At 49.0% G+C, this 21,187-nt stretch overlaps 2 protein-coding genes across 4 annotated transcripts in view; both read left to right on the top strand.

Moving 5' to 3' along the window:
• Positions 1–2,847: 2,847 nt before the first annotated feature.
• Positions 2,848–8,802, top strand: LOC131212911 (uncharacterized). Of its 2 annotated transcripts, none has more exons than XM_058206993.1 (2): positions 2,848–2,963; positions 4,336–8,802. In XM_058206993.1, the coding sequence occupies exons 1-2, from the start codon at positions 2,949–2,951 to the stop codon at positions 6,316–6,318; spliced, it is 1,998 nt and encodes a 665-aa protein (XP_058062976.1). In that variant the 5' UTR covers positions 2,848–2,948; the 3' UTR covers positions 6,319–8,802. The 2 variants fall into 2 exon arrangements, with proteins under 2 accessions (XP_058062976.1, XP_058062977.1); XM_058206994.1 differs by lacking the exon at positions 2,848–2,963 and adding an exon at positions 3,820–3,906.
• A 1,020-nt stretch (positions 8,803–9,822) lies between these two features.
• Positions 9,823–21,187, top strand: part of LOC131211778 (uncharacterized) — a 91,795-nt gene continuing 80,430 nt past the window's right edge. The window contains exon 1 of one of the 2 annotated variants that reach the window (XM_058205387.1): positions 9,823–9,877. The gene's annotated coding sequence lies outside the window, so the exon portion shown is untranslated. Of the gene's footprint in view, positions 9,914–21,187 lie in introns of both variants that reach the window. The other variant, XM_058205389.1, reaches the window with a different exon arrangement.

Genomic DNA, 21,187 nt, shown 5'->3' with positions numbered 1-21,187 from the left:
CACGGACGGGGTGGTACACCGCTATTTACATCGTTACTAGAGTTACGTTGCTCGCTGGCTTGGCCTCTGGCGTTCGGTTGAAAACAACACATACCCATCATCATATCGCCGATCCCGCCGAGGATAATTCGCGCGCGCATTTCACGTGAGCAGCGATCGTGAGAGAAATGATGGCGAGAGCTGCTCACCGATCTCGATCTCCGATGCTTCATTCTCACCTCTTGCGTGCGGCGCGGACTCTATTTCTCGTCTTTCCCTTTGCGTTTTTCGCCTTTGGGAGTTGCGCAGCGCGTCACTTATCGCGAGCGGAGCATGACTCACATGAAGTTTGTGCTCTGGCGTCCTTCGCTCAGTTGTTTGTTTCTCTCTTTCAGTGAGCAAACCTGGCGCGCGCGTGAGTCGCAAGTTCGCGCGTTTTTTCGCGCTCAGCGGAGGGGTCAATACAGTGCGGGCGCTGTTGGTGGTGATATGAGATTTCGGTTGATTTGTCTGTTTCGATAAGCGATTAAAGAGCTGTGTTTTCAAAGTAGGTCACCATCGACGCGTAATTAAATCGCATAAACGTCACGATATCGAAGACATACTGTTCGTCGTGGTTTTATGTGAACTTGGATCACACCATCAAAGAGTGGTGAGTTTTTCGATGGTGGTACGTTGCAGTGGTGAGTAAACCTAACTCCATCGTTTATAGTGCATTTCTCCGATAACAAAACATACAGTTCCAGCTTGTTGCGAGATTGCTCTAGGCGCATGCCGCTGTTCGGCTACTTAGCACCCAGCGACGCCATCTCGTCGTACCATGCGCCGTACGAAACAATGTGCTCACAAACACAACTTAAAGTATGTGTAGAGTGTATGATCACACCGCAAGCCTTATTTAGTGGGCACAAGTGCGTTACGAATGAGATAAGTTTCGCTTTCACGTACAAGTACACATACACAGGCGACGGGTATCGCGATAAAAACGCCTCGCGCCTTGCGTATTATGTGAACTCTGCCTCGGCGCACGCACGCACGATTTGGGTTTATGGAACACAAAATTGGTTTGAATACATTTCAAATTACGTTTCACAAAAGTGTGTGCCTCCTCTGACTTACTGTTTTAAATACATTACAATTTGAATGCAACGAATGGATCTATTATAGATGAAACAGAGGTGGGGATGCAGGGAACAACCCGTAACATGAGGACGGATTGCCCAATGCTTTCCCCCAATTCTCACATGCTTCACGGTGATTGGTGGACCATTGATTGATTGATTAATGGGTTGACTAAGGTTGATTCGTGAAAAGTAATTCGTGTTTCGTCCTTTCAGTCCCCGACATCGTCTGATCGTTAATGTTTTATGATTCCTGTCGGCGATTGAGGTGTACCTTCCGGTGAGTTGATCGATCCTCAAACTGTGAGATGTGTTCATATTTGACTCTGTGCTTTGGGGGTGATAATTTCAGTTCTTTGATATCGCACCTTTTCAGCGTTCTACGGAAGATACGTTATGCGGAGGCGAAAGTCAGGCATTGGTCGATTCATCCGTAATATTCTAAAAAAGGGAAGCTTACGTACGTGAACCGGAAGGCACTGAATGCCGCGAAGCAGAGCGCGCAACTCACAGTCGACCGGAACAGTTTCACTCGAAGACTCTTTGATTGTTGGGTTATTGTTCATGTGGTAAAGTTAGATTGACTTCGCCTGATGGCGACCTACCACAATCAAGCGATTCCTTGGCGACTGTCCACCACGACCGCAAGGGATGCTTTCCAATAACGTTTGAGAAAGGCAAACTTCCAAGGCAATTTCTGTTCAAATTATTCTTTGTCATTGCCGCCGGTGAACGAAGATCACCCCCACCCAATCTCCTAATCGGAGAATTCATATGACGAATGTTAGCAACAGTTTCAGTGCGGGACGCGAATCTGGATCCTGTGGAACAAAAGCCCGTTCCAAATCGGAGAGCTCCCAATTCCCAGCGAGCGTGCCCTTCAATCGTGCCGCAGCGCACAATCTGTGTATTTGTAGGTTCATGCTGCTGGTGTGTGCCCCCCGTGCTGATGATGATTGCAACCGTCATCTGCATCGTCCCGAGAGAGACGGGTCAGTGTGGCGCACCCGGTGGTGGGAAGAAAAACAACAATCCACCCTTGCCCCCCCTAGAGTGGGCGCCGCCGCCGCTGTGACCTAGTGAGAGAGGGTTGTGCACCACGCTCACGACGACGATGGCGACGGCGGGCGGCGGCGGCGGCGGCGGCGGCGGCGGCGGCGGCGGCGCATATTCACAGACTGACCGTGCCCCGTGCCGATCGGTTGGGCGCAGTTTGTAACCGACACGGCCCGGTACCAGTCCAGTTGGGTTCGGTGTAGCGCCGCGCATCGTTTTGCTGCTGTTGCGCCGCTGCAAGTTGCATCCTTCCTTTGGTTGCAATTTTTGTGCTAAAGAAACGCGGGGAATCAGTTGTGCAGTGATCAACAAGGAGACAGTGAGAGGGAGAGAGAAAGAACGGGCTGCTGGGCGCGCGTGGGCCCATTTTAGGATGATGGTCACAAGCACCGTTTTTTAGTGCCGTTTATGGTCATCGGTCGCGTAACCAGCGCACTGCGCCGACCCACACGACGAGCGCACCGGGTTTGTGCAGGTGGACGGACCCCTTCGCCATCCAAAAAAAGAGAGGGAGATCGAATGAGAGAAGCGGACAGAGCAGGGTCACCGTTTAAGCTAGGGAGAGACAGTCAGAGAGAGAGAGACCGTATTGTTGAGTGTGAGCAGAGTGAAGAAAAATTTCAGTTTAAATATATCCTCTAGACGACACCCATCGGGCGGGGAGAGCAGAGAGCGACCGGTGGAGGTGTAGTGCACACTCCCGGTCCCGGTGATCCGGTTTGGTTCGGGTTGGAGTTGGTGCTTCCGCTGAACCGCTGGTGATCACCACCCGCTAAACATTTCACGGCAGAAATGATGAAAAGAAAAGTGAGTTAAACAAAAGGTAGAGCTGCCTCCAAGGCGATCATCTCTTAGAATTATTGTAACCTCTATGTGTGTGTTTGTGTGTAAGGTTCTGTGATCTTGATCATCCCCCGTGGGCGCTGGTGTGAAAAGTAGCCGCGTTATTCCGTGTTTAGCGGGATGGTTCCACATCCCCCCATGGCTATTGTTTCCACGCTGTGGCCACCACCACTAGCGGCAGCAGGCAGCGTGCACTGAAGTGTGAAGCGTGCCTGTGTATGTGTGCGTGCGACGACGCGTGTTATCTGCGCACGCGCGCCCGTGAGCCCGTGCGCCCTTTACGCGCGCGGGAGTCTTGGCGTGATTGAAAAAAGAAGGGGCTTTGTCTCCGAATTGAGCTCGCGCTCGCGAGCATAATGACCACCCTACCGTCCACAACATGCAGGGTTTTAAAATTATGCGCGCCTGCCTTCGAAAGGGGGACCACTTTGTTGTCCGGTTGGTGGGGTCCGTTCATTCGCATCATCGTCATCCGACGACGGCGTGCAACTTACGCAACTCTGATGTGTGTGCTACATGGTCACCATATCACCACCACCAGCTAATCTCGGCTGTAATTTCTAATGTCGATCGCCTGTCGCGAGTGCACTCCGCGACGATATGCACCTGGTGCAGCGACGGTTAGATGCATTCGATGAGATCAGTTTGTGTTCGCTACTGTTCCGATCGATCACAGCTTTGGGAGGGCCCGTAGAACAAGTAATCTTCTTTTAAAAAATATGCTGATGCAATAAAAATTAGGCTGTCGTTGTGAATTTTGTGAGTCAGCATGTGTACGACGCCATCGCTCGAGAATAATAACGATCTGGGCTCCGATACCACCGTCCTGTTTTTGTGGACAGGAAAATGCGTATCAACAAGTAGGAAGCCAAGCGATAGCAGTTTTTGCCGCGCGTGAATCAACAGAGTGAGCATGAGGGCTGGTTGTGTACCGTGATCGTGATAAGCGGAATTTCTGAAACGGGAACTTGCGCGCAGGTGGTTTGAATATTGCGCGTTCCCCCCACAAGCGTTCGGGAAGAGGAGAGTTCGAGCGAGAGCGAATGTGTTGTCACGATGATCAGTCGCAGAAGAGCAGTCGCAGAATATACGCACTAGATTGGTGATGTGTCACGCGCCCCCCTTATGACCGTGGCCCGTGTGATGTTGATGGGCTTGATACTTATCTTAATAATCTTGAGCAAGTGACTCAAACAAAGAGCCACAATGAAAGGTTGTGCCAGTCGCATGATAGCGCGTCATAAGAAAATGGCATCGTTTTCCGTCGTCAAAAAACAAAAAAGTACCGAGTGTTTCGAACCGTTTCAACTAATGCTGCTTTTTTCGTGTTTTTTAGGCCGGTATTATGAAAATTAACAACCAGAGTCCCAGTGCAGCACCGGAGAAAGTGAAAACCCGATCGGCCGCCAGCAAGGAGGCGCAGGAGCAACAAAAGTTGAACGGGTCACCGCTAGCCACGAAGGATTCCGCGGCTTCCAAAGGAAGCAAGCAGCAGCAGCAGCAGAAGAAGAGGGCTTTAGTCCAGGCAGCCTCCCCCGAGAGCGGTGCAGTTAACCGACCATCGGTGGGCGGCGAGTCCAGCAGTAGTGGTGGCGGCGGAGGCGGTGGCGGTGGTGGTGCCCGTACCCGTCGACAGCTGCTGAAGAGAGAACGTGTGGAAGGAACGGAGACAGTGAAAAAAGGCGACGCACTGAACGAATCGGGTTCGGTCGATTCGGATCCGCTGCAGAAACCCACCAAGAAGTCACAACAGGGGCACGAGGATCTGTCAGAGCAACAACCATCATCATCCGTGTCACCACCACTGCTAGGCTTTGACGAGGCGGATCCACAGGACACTTCGGAGAGATTCCCGATACGACAGCAGGAGCTAGTTTTCGCGAGCTGTTCTAAAAGGCTCCGACTGCAGACCACCATCCCGTACACTAGTACCGAACAGGACGACGACGACGAGTTTGGTGCCGAAGGATCGTCCTCGTCGACGGCTTCCGCTGTGGAGGACATCGAAGAGGAGATGGACCACGCCGGTGGTCTGGTGACCGCGGGGAGCCGAGCGCGCAAATCCGTTAAGCTCGAGAAAGTGGACACCGAGGAGACGGTGGTGGACGATGAGGGGTCGACAACGATCTTCATGACGGAGGAGGACTACCAACTGCATCAGCAGCAGCAGCAGCAGCAAGATGAACAGTCCGCGATGGATGAGTACGACACGACGGGACCGGGGGGCGGCAACGAGGACATGGAGGACACGGATGGCGGAGGGGCGACGGGTGCTGCCTACGGTGGTGGTAACAGATTGTTCCGCAAGAAGGTGAAACGAAAAATCGCCCGAACTTCGGGCAGTTTTGGTGGCGGTGGTGGTGGTGGTGGCAGTAGTGGCGAGGGCAGCGTCGTCGGAAGCAACGTCACGATGTCGTCGGTCAAGGCGAAGGTTCAGATGTTGCACGAGTTCCCGACACTGTTTCTCGGGCTCCGGCGGAACCGCATGTTTCTCGTCACCTCGCTCGCCCAGTCGTTCGACTTGAACCAGCGCGACATCATTCTGGCGTTGCGCAAGATCAAACTGAACGAGAGCAGCGCCCGGCTCGGAATGGTGTTCGGTGTCGACGCCAACGAGGTCGACGTGCTGGTCCACACAAACGTGCCTAAGATTGCGGACTGTTTGCGCAACTTCATCCTTTGGCCGGACGATTTCACCATGAAGATGAACGTGCCGATCAAGCTGCGGCAGCACTTTAACCGGATCCACCTAATACTGAACTACCTGGTGGTGCGCCTGAAGTCGAACGCCGTCCGCACGCTCACCGCGCTCGCCGACGTCGACGCGACGGCGAGCTACTGTCAGGTCGAGCAGTGTCACAAGGTGAAGTTTCTGATCGCGTCGACACTGGACGGCTGCGTCTGCTTCGTGTCCCGCGCCTTCGCCTTCCAGACGGACGACGAGCAGGTCCTCAGCCAGTCCGGGTTTCTCACAAAGTTCAAGACCAACACGAACCTGATCGCGGGCAAGAACTTTCACCACTTCGAGGATCGGCTTGCCAACGGGCACCATACGGCCGATCACACCAACAACAACGGTGCGATGGGGAACCATGCGGACGACGAGGCGGACCACTTCGAGGACATCGTGTCGGAGAAGATCAGCAAAAGCAGAACGTTCAAGCTGAAGAGCTACATCGAGAACATTCTGGAGAATTTCCAGAGCTACCAGATGCTTCACCCGCAGACGTGCATCGATGGCCGAACGTTTTCGCTGCTGGACGACATCGTCGTGATCGTGGGGGCCCTCATCAACCTGCAGAAGCAAGAAATCGAATAAGGGGAAGGCAGCGCATCGATGGGAGTTGATTTCATCGCGAGATACGCATCGCGCCTGGTGGACGAGGCGAGCCGGGGGGACAAGCGCGACCACGCGTAGCCGATAGAGCCCGTGAGCACATCACGCCCTTCTTCTTACCGTGCAGTGTCACCGAGATGCAATGGGGCGACGATGGGTGTAGTGAAGCCATAGGAGAGCGAGTCTTATACTTATTCTAAATGCAAAGCTCTTAATTTTTTCCGTTTTTCTTTTTCCTAAACTGTCGAACCTGATTCAGCATCGATAAGAACTTCCCGTGGAAGTTGTACACCCTGGATCCAATCGAAGAAACAAAGCCAAGCCCCTACAACTGAGAAACAAATTTCCCATTGATCTGTACAGAACCGCACTCGTTTCGGTGGTCTCCCTGTCGGAACCCAGCCTCGGAGATACGGGAAGAAGAGGGCGCGACTCGCGGCGAACGTCGCGGAAAACGAGATTCTATTTTTCCCGTTTTTGTGTGTAATTTTCTTTCACACCGTGGTTTACTGTGTATGTACAGTAGATGTAAGTCATAGCAGAATGCATATAATAGTGGAGAAGCTGCTTATTGTAAGCCAACAAACCGAGTTTTGTTGGATCGTGAAGAAGGCGCTACGTGTGTTTCAAAAGTGTGCAGCGCTCCGTGGAAGGACACAGTACACGGAAAAGGGCCGCTTAGTAAATGAAGATAGGAGTGTGTTAGGAAAAAGGAGTCGCCGTCAGCGATAGGATTGGGGAAACGTGGTTAATAATATGTAGTGTGTGAAGAAGTGAGCCTTGCCCCCATTGGTCATTGCACTTTCGCGGGTTCTGCTAAAACGAAACGCTTCGTTGTACAAAGAATGACTTTGTTGTAAAAGACGTGACACAAGGTGCAGATATTAGTGTATCTTGGCAAAATATACATACGATTTACGCGGGATCACTGCGTGCGCACATCCTTATCTTACTAAGAAGCTTTGTTTGCAAGCGAGCTACATCATCAACCGGGAACTGCGAAGCGCAATAGCACATGCGCGCGCAGATGTTTGAAATTCTTTCCTCTCACCTTTACAGCAACCAATGCAAGACGAAAGTGAGTGAAAACACTCTGATGCAGACATTTTGGCGGTACCGAACAACTACGCAATCGCGAACTAATTAGACTAAAACAGCCTTGCGGGGTTGCAAAATCCATATGTTGCAGGGAGCATACAAGGGAAAACAATAGAAATGTTACGAAGCTAATGGGCGTTGGTGACCACAGAGAGAGAGAGAGAGAGAGAGAGAGAGAGAGAGAGAGAGAGAGAGAGAGAGAGAGAGAGAGAGAGAGAGAGAGAGAGAGAGAGAGAGACAGAGAAGAGAAGTCTAACGGTGGTGTGCTGTCGATTATACATTGTGCAGAAAACAGTAACAGAAAGGATGATGCTTTTAAAACGCTATGCGCACTAACATTGCTGCAAACAATAGACAAAGATTAGAAATCGAAGTAAGAATGTAGCGCTTTACTGTGAAGTGCTTCACAGTATGTGGGACAAAGAGTTAGAGCCGAACCGAAAAAACACAATAGAAAATAGTGCATAAAGATGTAAAACCCCGACAAGCGATGACCGAAACGCCCCAACGGCGGGACAGAAGTAAGTGCGAGAGAGTGCGTGTGGGTGTGAAAGGGAACTGATACGAGCGCGTGAGGGTGTATGAAAAATAAACTGATTGGCTGCGAGTGACTGAAACCTTTTGACATAAACTAATGTTCTTATGATAAAACATACTATATGTGCGCGTGTGTGCAATCCGGCTTTCTCTGGTTTCACCCCAAAGGTACCGTAGGGCTGCTCCGCACACACCCGGCAAATGGTTGTAGGTGATAAGCATATTCGTAGATATGATGATGCCGAGAGGAGGTGTTAGCCATAAGCGGGGAGGGAAAACAGAACACATCAAGGGAAGGAATCGTGCGACTCATGCACGGAGTGGAGCGAAGCATGTCCACCGTGTGAAGGATTGAAATATACGTATATGGATATATGAAAAACGGAGAAAGCACCGAAAGGATGAGAAATAAACAATACACGAGAGAAAGACAGACTGCATGATTGCGAAGAAGAAAAGAGAGCGAGAAAACGAAGGAATTTGGCAATGGCCAATGAACGAAAGAAATGGCAAAGGATGAATCTGGTGTGGAATGGAGAAGAGGTTATGCTGTTATGGGATGGCGCAAGGTGGCGAAATAAAACACTTACAATACACTCCCACGAGAAGGCCCCCGCAGACGTGTTAAGTGGAAAACTAAACTCTTGCTAAACGTTTCACACAATCCCCGAACCACCCACAGATGCATTCTTATTCAACTGATACTAAGCATGATTGAAACCGAAAGGCCACATACTTGTTGCGATAATATCAAGCAGAAAGCAAACCCTTACACACGGCGCACGAACCATCCCGGATTTCGGAAGGCACCTGTAAATAGAAAAGGAAAATAAAAATGATTGATGGAGAAGTGCAAACATGCTGTTTTCGCATCACCAAACGGGCGAGTCTTTCACAGGTATTTACGGTTTCGTTCGATTTTGATTGAGATTGTTCGGGGTTGTAACTAAATTACGCTGATTGAGTTTTAAAAAGTAAAACGTTTCGCTGAGAGGTAAACGGCGAGAAATTTATCTCGGTCGGTTGCGAGTGGTGGATTTGAAATCGCAGCGGCGAAATATTTCGCGGCATCGTGAAACATTTCGTGCTTCCAAATCGGAATCGAGGTTTTGAATTGACGGTTTGACGTTCAAGCTGTGACAAACCTAAACGAAAGAATTAAGTGTAAAAATACACTGACCAATAAAATAGGTAATTGTGTACAATTTGAATTCGACTCAAACCACTACTTAACCAATACTGATACTGTACTTATTTACACTAGCTTTTAGCACTAGCTAGCTTTACAACGTCATTTTTAAGTCATTTTTTATCCACAACTTTCATAGTAGCAGAATGATAGTTAATTAAACAAATCCAAATCGTAGTGATCGCCTCTCATATACCGACAAATCCTCAAGTCGATTGTTTCCCCACCCATCCGGGGAGCGTAATGGATTCTCTCTCAACCGAGCCAGTAAAGCTCCGACGAAACCCGACGTACGGAGCACGTTGGAATGTTTACATTTTTTCCAAGTAGTTTTCGCTTTTCATTCAACCATTTCGACGCCTGGAAAACCCATTCGGAACACGCTACCGCTTTCCGTGAGAGCGACGAGAGTTCTCTCTCTCTCAAAACTTGTGGAGCTTTCTGGTGGGGAAAATGCGACAGCGTGCGCGCTCTTTCTCTCTCTCTCGCCCGTGGAAACCCTTTGCTGGAGTTGAAAGTTTTCACGCTCTTGAGAAACACAGAGAGAACAGCGAAATACAGAGACAGGGAACGCAGAGTCGGATCGGAAAGTTAGTCAGAAAATACAGACTAATTTTCAAAACACGCTCCGGCGGCCTATCCGACGTTACGAACGGTTTTGAGTTTGATTCAGCATCGGTTTTTAACGGTTGTGTGTTTCGTGCGCTCTCCATATACGTAAGTGTTTGCGAGTTTCGTGCTTTCGTGTGCCGGGTCAGTGGGTTTCCTGCACCGGATCGTCGTTTGGGTTTTCGGGGAGACCGAAAGACAAACCGTTTTTATTTAACTAAAAACCGCATTGAAGTCGTTCGGTGGATTGAAGCACACACGAGAAAAGTGAACCGAGCGCGTTGGCGCGAGTAATTGAATAATTGAACAAGTGAACACAAAACGTGATTCATTTCTGTGTGCCTGTGTCGGTGTGTTTTTAATACCGTCCAGGAAAAAAAAGTACCTATGCGTGATGATTATGGCAATTGATGTGAAGAGCAAAGCAGCAATCTATTGGTTGACCGAGTATCACAGCGCTGCCTCCATGGTCTGACTGATCGCAGCAATCCTATCGTTCGTCACTTGCTGATTTTCAACGTGTGCGATTCAATTACCAGGATCTTCACTTTTGGGGTTTTTGTGTTTCTGATTAACTGTGGTGCCGCAAGATAGTACGATCGACCGTCGTGCCCTGAGTGAGCGGTTTTTGAATTTTTTGTTGCTGATCATTACTGATCATTGGAACGTAAAATTGTGCCTTCATGTGTTGTGATGTGCTCGTGTGAATCATCTAAAAATCAACTTAAAACCAAGCTCACGTTGAAAGAAAAATCCCGCTTCGGGATTGCTGATCGGTAGTGCTCAGACATTTAGTAGGCAACCAGTGCGCACCAACACTAGCAGCGGTTCTTTTGCAAGCATAAACCGTGCAGCGTAGTGGCTGCGAGTGAAGTTGGCAACAATCCGAAAGGTCAATCGGCGGGCGAAGGAAAACGGGATTGACATTAGCGTCGAAACAAAAAGAATGAGACGATCGTGTGCCCAGCATCCAATGGCTCTTTTTCTCGGACACCTCTATTTGAGGTTCGAATCGTTTGAATAGTCTGAGCGCGACTGATAAAGGTAAGTTTCTATACGCATCTGGGATTGCTCTGCCTCACAAATATTCAAACAACGGATTCCGGAGTCAAACTCAGGTCTGATGCGCTCCAGGGAGGAACGATACGCATTACTTTGCCATGGGACGGACAAAAAGAGATCTCGAATGTCAGGGCCAAAGATACGGTACGGTTTTAATTGCAGCACGCAGATCGTTCAGAGTGCTCCTCCCAGTTCCGGGTTGGATGGCTGGATCTGATTAGTTCTGTTTGGCGTGTGTTTCACCTTCGAATGTTCGCCGTTAAATTAGACGGCTCGAGGTGCCAAAACCTGTCCAGTTTTCTTTTGATAGTTCTGTGCGATCTGTGCGTTCTTTTTGCGCCTCTTGTTTTCGGTTCGTTGTTTCGACGCTAAACACCGTCCCGTTCGTTAGTGGCCCGTTATCGTGCGTGACGGTGCGTAACGTAACGGCTACCGGTTCACCGGTGGCCGTTTCGAATTTCGCGGCTTTTCGTGGTGCGGCCACCTTTCGCGTGGTTTCGGGATGGGCCAATTTTTCATTTCCGACACTGGCCCGGTGGCTTACAGGCTTTTTATTTTCGGTGGTTAATTTGATCGTCTACCCTCCTTAATCCGTTCCGTTTCGTTCTCTTTCTCCGGTTGTATCTGTTGCTTCTGAGAGGTGCAAACGGTTCTTTGAATTTGGTAAATCATTCACTCTGCCTAATCCAGGTTTTCACTTTGCTGCGTTTTCCTTCTCTCTGGACGGGGGTGTAATTTTGCCCTCCTGTGGTTGCTCTAACGGGTGAACGGATTCTTCCGGGTTTTTTTCTTCCTCCGTACGTTATTCTTCTCAATTCGAAATTCATTGATTCTATAGCGGTTCGTTCTTGCTCCGTTGGGCCAAATTAAGCACAAGAAATATGTGCCACCGTTTAAGATATTGGTATAGCGGGGAGGGTTTTAGTTCAACGTGTTTTTCATAACAGCAACTTTTATAGCACAGCCAAGAGTTTTGAGCCGGATTTGGAAAGGCATACCGATAGTTTCGCTCCCCGGGTTTTATTGATCTCTCGATGATATCATTCTTGGATTCGATTCGATTGTGCGGTTGTGCGTGTTAAAGAGTCATAATCCAAGCATATGCTTTAATTCTCGCGCCTTTGAATTTACCGTGGGTTTGGTCGGCCCATCGGTGATCAGTGATCGACGATCACCGATCGCTTTAAGCAGATTTATGCAAATGTTTAGTCATTTTTCAAGGCAAGGTGTGTAATAAAACACCAGAGTTGAATATTTTATTCACCCCAACACCGTCGTTGGCCGTGCGCATTTGATAAAGTGTTTAAAAGTATAGAACGGACGCCAAGGGGTTTTTTCGTGCCAAGGCGGCTTAGGCTAAGACACTGTCGTAAACTGTTTCATGAGCTCGACAGCTTTTTTTGCCATTCTCAAGGTGCCTTTTACAGGCATTATCACTGCCTTCGGGTAGGCGTATTTTCGTCGATTACGTTTCCAAGTGAACCTTTTCTACCGCGGTCAGCTTACTTAACGTTTCGCGAGCAGTGATTGATTGATGCGCGGGATGATCATTCACCGGCGAATGTTGTTGACGTTGAGCGGAAAAAAGGTTCGATGAAATTGCTTTGGGTCCGCTTCGATGGAACGAAATCTTCCATCGGGTTGAGATTGTGGTTCGTTCCTTCGTATCTATCGTTTTCTTGGCCGTTCGATTGAATTAAAGGGTTAGCAACAGGGCAACCCTGATTTATGGGGGCCCCAAAACGGTTTAGGAAGGCGTCTTTGGGGAGGCTAATAAAAAACTGCAAACGATGAGATAAAACGAACCCAAATTAGGTTACACATTCCTGGAGCCAGAGACGTTGGTCCTGGTGCACCCGCAGGTGACTGCAAAATAAATTCCGTTGCCGTTGACCTTCTGATTCGTTTCCGGTGAAGGGTTGTGAAAGTTACGCCTCACGCCGGTTTGAATGTAGCGGGAGAGAACACACCGACACAGAGCGGGATCATCCCGCCTTCGATTCTTCAATCGCTGATCGTCTCAGGAAGAAGTCAGCACTCCTAGCTGGGGGGATAAAGCCCAAAACCTGATCATCACCTTGGGTTCCGCGAGTCCCAGGGAACTGTTTTGGGTCTAGCCCCGAGGAACCACGCACGGCTTCGTGAAACCGGTTCAAGTTCCTCACCAGAAACCACTTTTTGGCTGTTTTGCGTGCCTGTCAAGAATTGGGAACCGGCATCGGGACCGCCGCTGTCTGGAATGCTTATGTTAATTTTGGATGATTTCGACGGAGTGGGCATGAACTTTGACAACACTGCGTATCTGTTTGCCGGGATCGTGGTGGTTTTTGATGGCGACTGCGTTTCTCGATATGTTCGTCTTCAAGTTAAGGCACGGAATTCGATATCATTTGCCCTTCAGTATTAAACGGCGCAACATCAGCAGCATAGGGAGGCAGTGATGGCAAAGTAAAATTACGTCACCAGCCAGGTTAATCCATATAAATTATACGAAAAATGCCATTCCTGCAAAATGCGCATTCCGGGACGAGTCGAAGCTGTTTCAAGGTTACCACCCGATTCGCCAAACTGGACTCCTTCTCGCGGCGCGATACCTCCATGCCGCTCGGACCATAAATAGTTTCAGCTCAGCTCGGCAAGAATTTCTCGGCAGCATCATGAAGATGGCGCGGGTGTTGAGACGATGTCTGCGCTCGCCAGGACCGGGGGAGGAATATTTAAAGAATGACGTAGGCGTTTCATTTGTTGTCGTTCGCGGCTTGTGGGAGACGCTGGCCGACGCTTGTTGCTGTTACTCAACTCCGCGCGGACCAGAAGATGATAAACGGTTGATTGTCGTGGAACGTATCTGACGCCTATTTTCCGGTTTTGACGGTGGAGTAGAAACAGGTTTTGTCACTCACTGCAAACGGATTTGATGGAAGTACAATCTGATCAGCCAATCTCAACCAACTCGAGGTAAGGGAACGTCCGTTTGAGCAGGTCTCCCTTTGTTGCTCACAATTTTCGGAAGTCATCTTTCTGTTGGTGTTGTCAACTGTTCACATTTATTCATTCGGCGTTTTTTTTAAAGGTCTTAAAATCTTTTTTGAATTAGCATTTTCTTGAGCTTTTCGGTGTTGATTGCACTTTTCCAAATCCGAACGTTGAGTCTGTGCGATGGAGGACAACTTTCCCACAGTGCCTGTGGTTGTGGTGTTGCTGATGCAAATATAAACCGAAGTAAATCGCATCCTGCAGCGGCAAAGCTTTCGAAACAAAGTTTTATTGCAAAACAACTTGCTGTATTATACAGAATTTTGCCAAGTCCCCTTCGCAGGGATGCTCCAGAATATCAGCCTCCAGAAGTGCTCGACTACACTACGCTCTTCTGCTAGTAGTTTCGCAAAACTTTCACCAATTCTTGCCGGATGCCGGAGTCGGAAAGTTTTTGAGCGGCCGTAAATTGAAATGATGGCAAAAAGTTTCCGATTTTCTTTCAACGAAGCGCAAGCGTGGCGCCGAACGGAGATTGTCGCAAAAGGATATCGTTTCCCGTGTGTTCGGACCGTCCGTAAAGTCAATCCCGGCGCGCCGGGACACTATTGCAGAACAGAAGTTTAGTGTTCGCGTGCCCGTGCGGTGGTCCGTTTGTCTGGGGAAATCTTTTTCCAATTTATTTTTTGTTCTTCCCGAACGACGACCAGCCTGTACATAAATCTCCAATAAATAGGCTCAGGTTTACCAACTCGTATTACCGCGCGTTGGGCGTCTGCTTTTTGCTACTGCTTTCGTCTGCACACACAGTTGGACACAATTCTCGGTTTCCGATCGTACCTCGGTGTCGGAAAAGAAACCCCAACCGACGGAAAGACGGAAAACTCCCAACGGAACAGCCCAGGCGTGACGGAGTTTTTCCTTTGATTTGCCTCGTTCTTTCGGCCGTGGCGTGACCGGTGCTATCGTTTGATTTCATGAAAAGGCTCTCTTAGGGTCCTATCGCCAGCCCTTTTGGGCTCGCATCCTGAATATTTTCTTTTTTCATTGGGGCTAAAGTGGATAGAGAAATAATGATTTGTTTTATTTATTACTGATATTCTGGGCTGGCTGCTGTTGTTTTTCTTTCTGGAAATATCCCGACCGTGACGGTGATCTTTTGTTGGAGATACTTCTTTATATCTGAATACCCGAAAAAAGACGTCTAGAAAACCTCGTTTGGGCCTCTAGGTGGCCGGTAAAGCTGGTCTATGATTTGATAAGCTTCGTTGCATGTTTGTTTTACTTTATCACTTTTTTTATCAAGACTTTAAAAACTACAGCAAACTAAAATGTTCAATGAAGCCAGCGTTTTTTTTCTCTCGGTGCAGAAAATCATTGGATGGAAAAACAAGCCATTTTCGGATTGCAAAGTTTTCGTAATACACATGTTGAGGGTCTGCCAAGTTTCAGGCGAGCTTCGGATCAAAACTGACCATTACAGCTGCTACTCGAAGTCAGCTCCTTATCCGTAAGGCAACACGGAAGCACGATAAAAAAGAAGCCAATCAAGGAAAAGCACTCACCATCGAGCCGACGGGCACGCAGCGAGTGGCAGTTGAAAGCATTTAAACGGACTTCAAACACACGTTCCACATTTTGCGCGCTAAATGAGTGAGATGGAAAGTGGGGACCGAAGACGAACGAAAGGCAGACGCCGGCATTGATCTTAACCCGGCCCGGGCCGGCATGCACCCAAAACCCCGGCCCTCCATTTGGGTGCTAATAGACCGACGAACGGTAGGTTAAAAGTAAAACCGACCGGCCAGCGGATCGTTGAATGATTTTTCCGGTTTGTTGGTTTGGCGGGAAGTACATAAAACAGAGAGGTCCGAAGCGGGTCCGTTGTTGGGCGCTGAACGAATCGGCCCGGTTCCGGCCGGGCGAGGTTGTAAAACATAGGAAAACTCGAAGAACGGTCACAAAAACTCAGGTGAAAAGCCGACTGGCTCTTCGATAAATAGGCACATGCTTTCTATGGCAACAATGATTTCGTTTATGTGTGTGTAGTAAACAGCCACCCCCAGTTTCCACTGCTGCAACCCATGAATGGTCGTCGGCGAAATGGCTAAGATTTGCCAGGCGGAAACTGTCAGAAGAGCCACTAAGGCGGTCGCCGGAGACGTACAGCTGTCTGCAGATGCATTTTCGCATTTATTTTCGATTTTCTCCTTTCGATTGGATTAGATGACACGTACAATTTGCTAACCAGAAAAGTAGGATAATTTTTAAAGTGTCTCCATCATTTAATGCCACAACGCTTTCGATTCGATCAATTGTGGTTTTCTTTTCTTTAGCCACCGTTTAGCAACCACGCTGAACTACGTTGGCCCATAATGCTCATCCCGACGGGCAAACCGATCACTATCTCCCGGTACATGGTACCCGTGACCCGCAGGCATAGGAAGGAAAACATCGTGAGAAAGTCGTTGCATTTCCGTTTTCTTCATTGAATTACGTCACCAGTGCGGGCGCGAACATCCTTCGTTGTCAATGCCGCGGCTCAATAGACTCCACCGCGGTGGCAAACCTTTCGAATCGCGAACTCAGACCCGATTGCTCTTTTCTTTATCGTTGTGTTCCAATTTCCCAACGCCCTCGTCTGTTGTTTTCCTTTGCGCCTCTCCTTGCCAATGATCCGAATCGTCAACGCCCCAAGCGGGGGATCCGCACAGCATGACTGTTATGATGTTGCTCATTTTCTTTGACTCTTTCTTGGCGTCGGATGTAAAAACTGTGCGGATCCGATATTGGATCGTCGCCGAGATGTGTTGGGTTTTTTTTTGTTTTTTGATTTGTCAGGTTTTCGGTTTTCGCCAAACTTCTTGGCCCGATGCCAGCCAGGACGTGGCAAGATTCGTCAAATTCCGGTAGCTCCAGTACCGGTAGCCTTTGCCAATTTGCTATGGTTTGTTTTCACTTTAGCCACCCGTCGATATCCTTTCGGGCACGAAAATAATCTGAAAAGCAAAAATGTTATGCCTGTCAAAAAAGTTCTTAATTAACTCGTCTGCCCCGCTATGGTCTGTATCATTAATTTTCCGACTGTCAAACTCGAACGCTGGAAATGTAAGTCGTCGTCGTCGTCGTTATCCTTCGTGGAACGCGATAATAGAAACGCAAGAGTCCAGAAGCGTCGAAGAAAATCGAATAACAGCGGGATAAGCGCGCCCGCCCGGCCCGAGTAAGCCAATTTCGGTCCAATTGCTCCCAGCTTGTCGGCAATCGGATGCTTGCCGAGACGACGCGTCTGGATGGGGTAGGAATATTCGTGAAAGAAAATGCCGTCGCCGGTTCGGGAAAACCACGGTCACGGTTGCGTGGACACGTGGCGGCCAGCGTGGGGCCGTTGGAAAACCTTAACGGTTGTCAACGTCGCGCTGTATCCGGTGACAACCGGGATTCTTGTCGACGACGCTTTTGGGGATAAATGTTTCAATTGGACTTTGGGAGAGATTGGGAGGAAGAGAGAGAGAAAGAAAGAGAAAGAGATAAAGAGAGAAAGAGAGAAAGAGAGAGAAAGAAAGAGAAAGAGAGAGAGAGAGAAGGATTGTTTCCAAGAGGTTGAGCGTGGCCTTAATTGGGTTCAGGTTCTTATCTTGATTATAGAGTATGCACGATGGTGATGATAATTTTTGGCAAGTGCACTTTATTTTAGCGATGTTTAAGAAAAGTTTTTTAACATGTTTTTGAAGAAAGCAACAACAAATCAAGTTCCATTTTTATAATATATCTGACGAAATCTTTTGATTAAAAAAAAAAAATAGAATTTGCATAAAAGCGCATAAAATGCTTCGTAGTTGCTAAGGTTTGGTAAAAAGCGCGTTCTCGTTAAGAGGTTTATAAGGTAATGTGATCCCCATAATTTATTTCACTTCATCAAAACACATAAAGGTCCTGGCCGGCGCGGCGGAAACACGGGCGGAAGAATGTTTTTCAATGTTTACGATTTATTAAGATAGATGTCACCATAAAGGAGTGATGCACAGCGCTCGTGACCGTGCGATACACATCATTGACCCCTCCCCGGGGGCACACCCTCCAGGAGACCATAAATTGGCTTTAAATTGGCGCTATATGAGGTGAAATAAGAATCAAACGACTTGCCGTTGCCAGTTTTTTGGGCCGGACCAAACAAGGCACAACATAAAAGCGAAATACTTTCCTGAGTTTGGCCCCGAAAAAATAGGGCACCCAGGATGCGAGTGAGAGTGAGAGACAGGGAGCCGTGAAGGTACCGTGAAGATTTACGCGCCCAAAAGAAATGCCGAAGAAATGCATAAATCTCATCCACTACCTTTCTGCGTCTGGCGAGCGGCCACCGGACGCAGAGCGTGGCACCTGCGGGCGTGGGCTAGGTGCAGGGAATGGATTTGTTTTTCCGCCCAAAAGTGAAATATATTGCCATATGCCTGGCCGCTCGCGAATCCTTACGCAACTTCGCCCGAGGGGGCCGGGTGCGTTTTGGCACGGGAAGCGATGCTACTTCAAGCCCCTGTACCCGCCCTCGGCGAGGTGAAAGATTGCTTTTCGCGTGCCACTTTTTCCAATGGAGTTTCCAGTCATACGGCCAATTTGATCACCTTTGGCGCCGGCTGGGAAGAAGCACCCTCCAAACATCTACAGCATCCGGTCTGCCGGGCAGCCAATCGTGAAATGAGCTCCGGCTTTGGGCCTCAGGTGTCCACCATCAGGATATTAGGCACGAGGTCGGTAACCAGAAGAGGACTCGCGCTCCCGGAAGACTCGAGAGGGTTCAGAAGTGCTTTTCGCACGTGCTAATGCGATGGAAGTAGCCAATCGGAACAGGGCTAGGGGACGACTAGGAGCTAGGACGAAGAACCCTCGCACAAACATCCCAGCAGCAGCAAGGCGAGGGAGTCTGCTTCTTGTCCGACTCCCGAGTCGGCGGTGCGTTACCTCCGGAGACGACGGCTGTCTAGTCGGGCTTCTAGTTTGGCTTCCATAATTGGCGCATATCCATGGCGGGCGTCGATGCGTCCTTCGTGTCTCACGCCGCTGCTTGGCACGCGGGAAAACCAAATGTCAACCCCGGTCAAAGAAAAAGGGGCTGGCTTTTCCGGGGGAAACCGAAGTGCGTGCTGTCTTAAATTTCCCGCCAACGGAAGCGGGAATTGGAGACATTTGGCAGCCGGGGCTACTGCCCATTTTGGTGACTTCGATTGCCCTTCGGTTCGATGAAATTCTCGGCACCCTCCGAAGTCCTGGCACCGGAACTGAAGACGGCACCGTGAAGACTCTCACGCACCGGGCCTTCTTCCAGCCGGTGGCCTAGATGTTGGACGTTGCGTTGCGAACACTCCAATCGATACCACCGTGTTGGTGCAACATTTGTCCCGAATTTCTGTGCCGTCTTGTGGCCGCGCGCTTGTGGAAAGGACCACTTTTATGCTCCTCTGCCGGGGGCACCGGTTTTTATGCTGCTTTCCAGATAATTCAATCTGCCCACTTGTGATGCTGCGGCTGCTGCTCCTCTCACACGCAATGGGCCGTACACCGTAATGTATGCTGGCTTTATTCGCTACCCGGTGCTGCAATAAATCCCCCGGCACCGGAAACGTAATGGCCGTCTCGGATTCTTGCTCTGCGTCGATCTTGCCGTACGGCTCGTGGGGCCTCCCGAGAAGTGTCTTGTCGAATCGGAGACCGGAATAAGAAAATCGTAAACTTCGGTTGGTAACGCGCTCCGATACGCCCGATATGGAATGTCCTGATGGGGTGCGAATAATGTCAGTCGGTGGCGCAGTGGCCAAGCGGTCGCGGCCCGGGCGGTGGTTTATGTTCACGGATCGATAAAAACAAAATCGACATAAAGCGAGCATTAACGGTAGCTCATTTGCTGGAAAGGCGCAGATTGTTTGGCACGGAGAGCCCTTCTGAGGTTTATTGTTTAAGATCAGCGCTATGAAATAATTTGAGTTCATCCTTTTAAACCAGTTTAATCGCAATCTACTATTAATTAAAATAATAAAGCAATTCGGGAGATAAATGATCAGCGAAACTGTCATTTGATAACGATGCCTGATTCTGATCTGATCCTGCGGAACGGCTTTATCCAACATTAAGTGAGTGACCCGCACTCCAAACGAGTAAAATAAAAGTGGTGTTAATTTCAGGATATAAGCCGTTTGGCCTTTTCATGTAAAATTAACAGAAATCGATGTTGCGCGCGGTCCAGATATGGGCATAACGAGTTCCGTGGAAACGAAGCATGTTTTTTTTCCATTTTCCATTCCATTCAGGAATGGAATGAAGATAGGGTTACTAATTGCAGCGCCATACAAAACAAAGTTTAAAAAACATGTAAACGAGCCAAATCGTTCAACATCTCCAGGCTGGCCATTCACAAATTGTTCGTCTTCGTAAAAAAAATCGACAAGAAAATCGAGGGCATGGACACGCGAAAGGAAACGGATTTCCATGCGCCGCACATGCCCAGGCTGGTGGTTATGATGTGAAAGGGAAAAAAAGACACAGAAACATCCAACAACATCTCACAGCAGCAGCTTCTGCTTCTCCGTGATGTGCGCACGGCATCACTTTCAAGGTTATTATGCTAATTGAGTGTGATGTGTTTTGGAGCTCCCCACAACAAAAAAATGCCATCGACCGTTGGACGGAACATTTAGACTTTCAAACAGCCAACAACCCAACCAAACAAAGTGCGGGGGTGACGATCAGCCCCGTTTCGAACCACCGCCTCCACCAAAAAACGGAAGAAAAAAAAACAAACCGCTTAAAATTGGGAAGTGGTCGCGATTTTCGGTTGCGTTTCCTCATGATTCCACCATTATTCGTGGCACGGATTTCTCACGAGTTATGAAAAATTAATTTTTCTACCTGTCTCTGGACCTGGGTCTGGTTTATTGTTTTTCCTCGCACATACACGGCCGTGTCTGTGTGCCCGCACGCGCTTCTGGTTTTCCGGATTTCGGAACCAACTTTTCATTGCCAACGAGGAAAAGAAACGGCCACTTGTTGTGGTGGCCTCCCGCACCACCGAAAACAGCAATTGCTGTCATTAACCAAGACGCCCCCGGCGGGGCGCTGATTTTCTCCAGCGACTCCAGCGCACTCGGGCCCCGGTGCGCCGGAAGTACCTCGCGAAGAGGGTGGTTTGATAATTTATAAGCTTTCAATTAATTACTGCAATGCGATCGCGCCGCGTGTGGAGCTTCACTTTTTTTTCTTGAGCTCTTTTTTTTGCCGGTTTCTTGACGTTGTGTCGATTGAGCGATCATCATGTGTGTGCGTGTGGGTCACGAGTGTCCTAGAAAAAGAGATTTCCGAAAGTGTGTTACAAGGCAAGTTACAAGGAAA

The sequence above is a fragment of the Anopheles bellator genome, chromosome 2 (genome assembly GCF_943735745.2).
Source record: "Anopheles bellator chromosome 2, idAnoBellAS_SP24_06.2, whole genome shotgun sequence".
Taxonomy (NCBI): Eukaryota; Metazoa; Arthropoda; class Insecta; order Diptera; family Culicidae; genus Anopheles; species Anopheles bellator.
This window is presented reverse-complemented; position numbering and strand designations above follow the sequence as displayed.